Genomic DNA, 8,347 nt, shown 5'->3' on the forward strand with positions numbered 1-8,347 from the left:
AAAAGGTTACTGATGAGCTCTTTACAATCTTTCTCCCCACTCGGTCTCTGAAACCCAGTGCATATTTACACTTCTGCACGTTTGGACGAGCCCCACACTCCAAGCGGCTCTAGAGAGTCCCCACTGGCTGAGAGTTGTCCCATCCCCATCACCCGCATGTACGGACACACAAAACCTGACTTCCTTTTCTGCCCGTGTGGCCTCCCCCTCAGGTGACTCAGTCCCTACCTCACCCAAGCTGAGGCTCTTGTCCCTTGACCCTGGCATGTTAACAAAGGCAGATGTGCATCCTTACAAACAAATTAAAAGATCTGAAATTTTAAGTACCTTCAAGGGCAGGCCAAGCCCATCCCTCCAACCAAAGCACCATGACTCTGCACCTGGAAGCTAGATGGGTGTCGCAACAGGAGCGGTGGCTCTGCCATCGCCACCCCGGCCACTTGCTGAGGGCTTGCTGTGTGCCAGGCCCTAAACTGAGCACTTCACATAGCATCTCGTCAGGCGTTTGAAATGAGGAAGGATGGTCACGGAAGGATGCCATGAACTAGTGTTCAAGAAAAAAGCACGTTGCAAAATAGAATAATTCCATTTTTGTAAAAAGAAAAAGCCCACACATTAGCGGTATATTATTGACACAAAGAAGGCAGTTGGGAAAGATCTGGCAAACCGCCGATGGCGTTTACTCTCCAGGAGGCGGAGTTGTGGGGATGTCCACCTTACATTTTTCTTTAAATGACACGCAGGTAACTGGAATTGAAACGGGTCAACCCTGGGTGGCACAGGGTGGGTGGAGCTTCCCACATGCCCACCTGCTCATTCATGGGCTTCCCGACTGTGTGTGGGGCCTTCTTTAGAGACCCAGCAGCCTAAAGGCAGGGTCAGGGCCTGCAGCAAGGCTGGTGCAGTCTCAGTGTATGGGGCACCTGGCTTAGCTGGCCAGAAAGACCCCTCTGAGGCCACATTTGGGACAGACATGTTTTTCTCCCAAGAAACCCGAAAAAGCCCTGTGCACAAAACTTTACAGTTCTCAGTCTTGAGCTTCTGCTAAGAAACACCAGTATGGGGCACCTGGCTTAGCTGGCCAGAAAGACCCCTCTGAGGCCACATTTGGGACAGACATGTTTTTCTCCCAAGAAACCAGAAAAAGCCCTGTGCACAAAACTTTACAGTTCTCAGTCTTGAGCTTCTGCTAAGAAACACCACTGTGCTCAAACAGGGCGGGGTCACTCATAGGCCCATCCGTCAGTAACGCACACCAAGCACGCGCTAGGGGCTGGGCTGGGCTCCCCAGAGTCAACACCGGGCAGCACCGTGCAGCAGAGCGACGGGCCCTGCGCGGCCACTGCAGGGCACCGAGTTCTGCTGGGCAGTGAGGTGCCCCTCGCCTGAGAGAAACAGCAGGACCAGGATCTACAACTTGGAGGAAAGGCAGGATTGAGCACCTCAGGGTCCCAGGCTGGCCTCCTGGAAAGAATGATTCTGCGGCTTGTGAGTGGAGTCTCCCTCACTCCCTTAGGCAAGACATAACTGAGGGAGCCAGGAAACCCTCCTTCTAGGGCCTGGGGAAGAAAGAATGTCCATATTTCAGGTACATTAGGGGCTTCACTGGGGCCTCCAAGCCTGGGAGGGTCCAGGAGGTGGAGGGAAGGGACTGGGCTTCTTGACCCTGGACCCCAGGGGTGCTGAGACTTCTTTGCTCTCCTGTGCTCACCTGTGGGTCCCTCACACAGGAGAGAGACCTAGAGTGAACATCAGGCCCTGTAATCCATCTTCTCTGATCCTGAATAAGCAGATCACTCAGGACAAATGTAACCGACCTACCTCCCCCCGCAAATCCAAGTACCCTTGGTAACCATGTTTTATCCAAGTCTCTCCAGCATCCACAAAACTGTACTTTCTCCTCGTGTCCACAATGGAAAACCACCAGAATAAGACACGACCACACTCTGATGTCTGAGACGCTCTCAACAGCCAAGTGAGCCAGAGCCTGGTTACCGCAGGGCACCTCCACATGCTCAGAAGAGCCCGACACCTGCCAGGTGCCCATCAGTGACCTGCTTGAGACCATGAGGACTTCTGACCCAGCAGAAAAAAGAAGCGTCTTCTTGAGATGGAGGTTCAGTTACAAAGCACAGATGACTAACCATCCGCCATCTCTAGGTTAGCTGTCACTCTCAGAACTGAGAAGGTGGAGCAAAAGAGAGGGGAGGGGCCAGAGGGGCTGAGTGGCCACAACCCTAACCTCCGCCGCAGCAAAGGAGGTGACCCACATTCGCCCAACTCCTCGGTGTGTGGCCGCCCAGGACACACAGAGCCTTGGCTCTGTTCAAATTCATTTCAAAACTTGGACCCTGTGTCAGAAGCCTCCCTTCCACTTTCTGCTACAAAAGATCAGCCAGACCTCCCTTAGAGGTCAGTTACAGACAGGATAGTGAATGCCCACACATCGTTCTTCTATCTGGAAGGGACAGCCCCTTTATTTTGGAAAACAAAACAAATGAGGACGCGGCCCCCCAGGAAGGACCCAGCCGCGGGCACTGACCTGAACTTCCCGGTCCGCACCTGCAGCGCTCGCATCCCACACCGCTGGGCACCGCCGACGTCAACCACGATGTCGTCCCCAATCATGATGGCCTGTCACAGCAGTGAAATATGCTCAGAAGTGATGTCAGAAGAATTTTATTCCTGTGCTCCTTCATCTTTTTTGACATAATAAACTGCTTGGTTTGATGTTTAAAACCACCATTATACAAATTAAACAAGATAATATTGTCATTGTATTGATTAAAAGTCAACCCACCTTGAATATATCTCACACTGCCCCCAGGGGCCGTGGCTCTGAACGGTGTACATTTGCGCAATTTGAAATCAATCAGCAGACGTCAAAGTGATTTGGCGCCCCAAGGACGTGTGGGGGTGCTGCTGCTGTCTTGCCTTTGATTGAACACAGGCTGAATTTTACCTGATGCTAAATACTCTGTAACCAGGTTATTTGCTGACCCTTGGTCCTGTGAAAACTAATTAAATCTCTAGCAACTCTTTGTAGTCCACAGTTTTAAAGGTTTTGCTTTCATTAGTGAAGGTACTAACTGTAAACAATGAAATAATATATAAACAAAAATACACACACACACACACACACACACACACACAGAGGAAATGCTGGCAGCCTGGATATCACTTCAAAAAGCAGCTTCTGGGATGTACTCTCCCACCTGACACAAGTAGAAAAGCAGACAAACCCACACACACAGAGGAAATGCTGGCAGCCTGGATATCATTTCAAAAAGCAGCTTCTGGGATGTACTCTCCCACCTGACACAAGTAGAAAAGCAGACAAACCCTATGAAACAACAGTTTTCAAGACAGTGGCCATCAAGCAATGAAGGACAATGACTTCTGAGACCCAGGAAACAAATGCGGTGGGCCTTGTGACAGCCCCCAGCTTACTGTCTTCAGAGTTTGCAGACTGTGGGTGCAGAGAGGCTGCTACGGACTGAACTGTGTCTCCCCAAATTCATATGTTGAAGCTTTAACCCCCAATTGGACTGTCTTTGGAGACAGGGCCTTTATGGGGTAATTAGGATTAAATGAGGTCACAAGGGTGGGGCCCTGATCCGACAGGATGGGTGTCCCTATAAGAAGAGGAAGAGACACCAGACATCCTCTCTCTTTACACAAGCACAGAGGGAAGGTCATGTGAGGACACAGAGAGAAGGCAGCCGTCGACAAGCCAGAAAGAGCCAGAAAGAAAGTCCTCACCAGAAACTGAATTTGCCAGCACCTTCACCTAAGACTTCTAGCATCCAGAACCGTGAAAAAATAAATGTCTGTTGTTTAAGGCACCCAGTCTGAGGTATTTTGTTGTGACAGTCTGAGCTGACTAATACAGACTAATACAGAAGCCAGTAGATTCCCTGAACTGAGGAGTCAGAGCTAGGATTCCGGGGAGACTAAGGCAGCAAGAGTTCATGGGGCAGAGTGTCAGCAAGGAGAGGGCCGCACAGAAAGAGAACTGTGTGATATGCAGAGGGTCCCCTCGAGTATTCAGCAGACTCCTGACCATGCACATGGGTGTGTGAGACTCCCCGAGACCTGGGAAAGAGCCACATCAAAAAAAATTAGAGAAAACAGTGTCTGGACCTCCTCACACAGGATTGAACCTGTTCTCACCAACTAGACTGGAAAATCTCATAATTCACAGGGCATTGGGTCACAGTCTCAAAAGCATCTTGTTTCAATGGTGGGGAAAAATAGTTCTAGACTAACCCCTGCTCTGGTGCTGCCTCCATAATCTTAAAGGTGGTATCTAGAAGTCAAACTGTTTCCAAATAACTTAACTGCACCCCAGAACAAAGCTCAAAAATATGTATGACCATACAAAAATATCCAGCATCTAAAAAGAAGGTAAAATTCACAATGTCTGGCATCCAATAAAGTTATCAGACATGCAAAAAAGGGAAATATTACCTAATGAGGAGAAATATAAATCAATCAAAACTGACCCAGAACTGACCCAGATGTGACAATTGGCAGAAAGGAGCACCAGTTCTTGCAACTGTATTCAATATGTTCCAAAAGTTAAGTAGAGAAATGGAAAATAAAAGAAAAAGACCCAAATCAAGCTTCTAGAGATGAAAATTACAATGTAGGGATCTACAGACAGTGGGCGAGATTAATGCCAGATTAGGCACTGCAGAGGAAAAGATTAATGAACTTGAAAACATTGTAACAGAAACTACCAAAACGACACACAGAGAGAAAATAATAATAATAAAAAAAAAAGAACAGACCATCAGTGAGCTATGGCACAACTTCAAGGAGCCTAATATATGTGTAATCGGAGTCCCTGAAAGCAAGATGAGAAAGGAGGAGACAGAAACAAATTTGAAGAAATAATGGCTGAAAAATTCCCAAACTCAACAAAAATGATAGATCCACAGATCCAAGATCCCAATGAGCACCAAGCACAAGGAACATGAAGAAAACCACACCTGGGTACATCAGAATCAAATTGCTCAAAACCATCGACAAGGAGAAAATCTTGCGAACAGCCAGAGGGGGAAAAAAGACATGTTATACACAGAGAAACAAAGGCACAGATTTTTTTGTTGGAAACAATGCAAGTGAGAAGACTGTGGGGCACCATCTTTAATGCACCCAACGAAAACAAACTGCCCATCTGGAACTCCGTATCCGGTAAAAACATCTTTCATAAACAAAGGTGAAATAAAGATATTTCAGACATCCAAAGTGCAAGTGAGAAGACTGTGGGGCACCATCTTTAATGCACCCAACGAAAACAAACTGCCCATCTGGAACTCTGTATCCGGTAAAAACATCTTTCATAAACAAAGGTGAAATAAAGATATTTCAGACATCCAAAGCTGAAAGGATTCATCACCAACAGATCCACCCTACAAGAAATGTAAAAGTCCTTCAGGCAAAAGGAAAATGACACTGGATGGACACACTAGACAACCCACACAAAGGAACAGAGGGCACCAGAAATGGTAACCCGTGGGCACACGCTGACCTTTCTGCCTACTCACCGCCCTTCTTCTGCTGGCTAACTCCTCCCAGCCTTTCAGGACTCAGCTCAGGTGACCTCCACCTTTCCTCCACCCCCAGGCTGGGGTGCGTGGCCCTCCCAAGGCACTCTGGGCCCTCCGCCAGGTACTGCATGAATAAGGCTGCATTATTAGGGGCTACTCACTCACCTCACCCCTCCAGAAGTGGGTGAGCCCCTTGAGGGCAAGGAGTCTGGGCTGTCAATGGGCACTTAGTTATGACCAACAAACAAATGCTTACTGAGCAGATCGGTGTTCTGAATTAAGGCATGGATCTCTGTGTCCGGGGACACTCATGAGGCACAACCAACTAGACTTCTTAAGATCACCAGTGAAGGCAGGGGTACCATAGTCCATGTCAGTGCTGCAGAAATGAGTCATTTGTGGGTCTCCTTTTGCCATATAAACATGTATTATTAATATTATTCCTTAAATCAATTCATAGTTTTTTATATAAATACATGTATTTTTAAAGACAAAATAGCACCTCTCTCACTCCCCTATCACAAGAATCTGATTAAAAGTTTCAAAATATTTTCAGGGTAAGATTCTGCTAGTGGAAGGTCTGCTGGCACCTTAGACATGTAACATGTTACAGATCTGCTGTTAGGACCAATCAGAAATCTCCTTGGTCAAGGGCCAGACGGACCTGAGAAACCAGCCCCCTGAGACAGGGTGGGCATCCTGATGTTGGTGGGGACAGATGCTGTGAAACTGACAGCTGCTCCAAAAGTTGTCTCCCAAATGCTAGGTAAGGCTAACCAGTGAATAAATACACAAACCAAAATCAAGAAAAAACAATGACCATAAAGTATTCACAAGCCAGGGGAGTCTTACTGATTGTGGGCCCATCGATGTGAACGCTGCCTGTGAGGACAGGGGTCTAGGTGGAATTTGCTCTCCATGCAGGGGGAAGGGGGACCACGGGAAGGGAAGCAGGCCCCATGTGACCAGCAGAAAGGACAGACTGAGCTCAAGTCTCAGACGAAGACACAGCAGCTAGGCTGGGATCCCAGCTCTGCAGTTTGCTAGCAGTATGACCTTGGGCAAGCTTCTGCTTCAATCTGTAAAAGAGGTATAATTGGTGTGGTGTTTAAATGCAATCATATAAGTTAAGCATCTAGCACAGTGCCTGGCCATAATAAGTTATCTAAACATGTTAAAAAGGAAAAATAAGTATTAGGAAATGTTTTCTGGAAAAAACTAATCTAACCATGCTGGAGGACAGTCCACACACTTTACAACTGGTAGTGCTTTCTTTCCAGTTACTCAGCACCTTTGTACTGAGCCCTTAGTGGGCCAGGTGCTGGGCGAGGCAGTGTGAGTCAGGCAGACGCAGCCCCTGCCCTTGTGGAGCTCACAGTCAAGTACTAAAGACAGACATTAATCAGCTAATTTCACAGACACATAATCAAGACCTGAGATAAAGCACAGGAGGCTGTGTGGCCTGACCTAGTGGGCTTGGTGGTGGTCAGGGAAGGCTTCCTGGAGGAGGCAAGGTTTTGAGCTTTGAGCTGAAGGGCTAGAGGGGGTCAACCAGGTTGGGGGTGGAGGGGAACATTCCCAGCAGGGGGCACCCCATGTGTGCTAACTAGTCATCTGCCCACCATCCCTCAGGGTAGGGAGAGCAACGAATTCCAATAAGCACAGGCAGGTCAGCCGAAGCAACTGTCCCTGGGCATTTCCCAAACAGGCCTTCAAATAACCAGGGGGATCATAAGGAGCTTTGGAAAAGGGCAAAGACAGCTGGTGCTGCCCCAGCAGCCGGGGAGGCCAGTTCTAACAATCAGCACAGGCTCACCACTGTAATCATATTCAAGCGGGGGCCTGAGGAGCCCATGTCAGAGGAGCCACTGCGATGTGGCACCAGGAGATGACCGATGACCACCAGTGCTGACGAGTCTGCCAACTGTGAGAAGCCAAAAGCACACCACAAACCACAGGGCACTTGAACTGGAACTGTGTTTCTTCCTAATGAATATTCTACAGTTCATACTTTTCACTGATTTTCTCTGATCTTTCCTTCATCTACTTCCATGTTTCCCAAAGTGTGTTACACATACTGGTGACATACTATTTGATCCTAGGTAGAACAAAGACATAAATTTTAAAAATGTAATCATGTATTTATTTTTAGATTAATCTGTTATGATAAGTGAGAGATTTGGCTTTTCTATTTACAGTAGTGATCATAAGTTCCTTTAAAAATACATTTATTTAAGTTAAAAAAAATGAATCCAGGGCTGGCCAGTTAGCTCAGTTGGTTAGAGTGTGGTGTTCTAACACCAGGGTCAAGGGTTCAGATCCCCTTACTGACCAGCCGCCAGCAAAAAAAAAGAGAAAGAAAGAAATTAGTCTATTTAAAGAAACATTGAATAAATAACGGTGCCAGTGGCAAGTACCCAGATATGGTAAAAATTGGAATATTTTTCCTAGAAGGACTGCTGTTGGGGAAAACACCACCAAACCCAAATGAGCTGAATTGTCTGTGTTTATCAAACTACCACACAGCTGTCTGGAAATCGTCAGATCATGAAGGAAGAAACAGCCCATGACACCACGTGTTTCCTGAAGTGGGACCAGCATCAGAGTTGGCTGCACACACACTCAGGGGATGCTAAAGGTCAGCAATGCAAGGGTTGCCTGGGCAACCCATGTGGCACATGGCCCAGGTGGCTGTGCCAGCCAGAAGCCCCAGAGGACATTCTACTTTGCCATTCTTTTTTTTTTTTTTTTTTTTTTTTTAAAAGATGACCGGTAAGGGGATCTTAACCCTT

The 8,347-nt window shown here is 47.3% G+C and overlaps 1 protein-coding gene across 1 annotated transcript in view; it reads right to left on the minus strand.

Moving 5' to 3' along the window:
* Positions 1-2,161: 2,161 nt before the first annotated feature.
* The window catches only part of LHPP (phospholysine phosphohistidine inorganic pyrophosphate phosphatase), a 36,364-nt gene continuing 30,178 nt past the window's right edge, over positions 2,162-8,347 (minus strand). Inside the window, exons 6-7 of the mRNA XM_008591030.1 lie at positions 2,525-2,634; positions 2,162-2,180 (exon numbers count right to left, since the gene is read on the minus strand). Of these exons, the coding sequence (XP_008589252.1) occupies positions 2,162-2,180; positions 2,525-2,634 (129 nt within the window). The remainder of the gene's footprint in view (positions 2,181-2,524; positions 2,635-8,347) is intronic.

This window comes from Galeopterus variegatus, unplaced genomic scaffold, assembly GCF_000696425.1.
Source record: "Galeopterus variegatus unplaced genomic scaffold, G_variegatus-3.0.2 Scaffold6583, whole genome shotgun sequence".
In the NCBI taxonomy this organism is placed as follows: domain Eukaryota; kingdom Metazoa; phylum Chordata; class Mammalia; order Dermoptera; family Cynocephalidae; genus Galeopterus; species Galeopterus variegatus.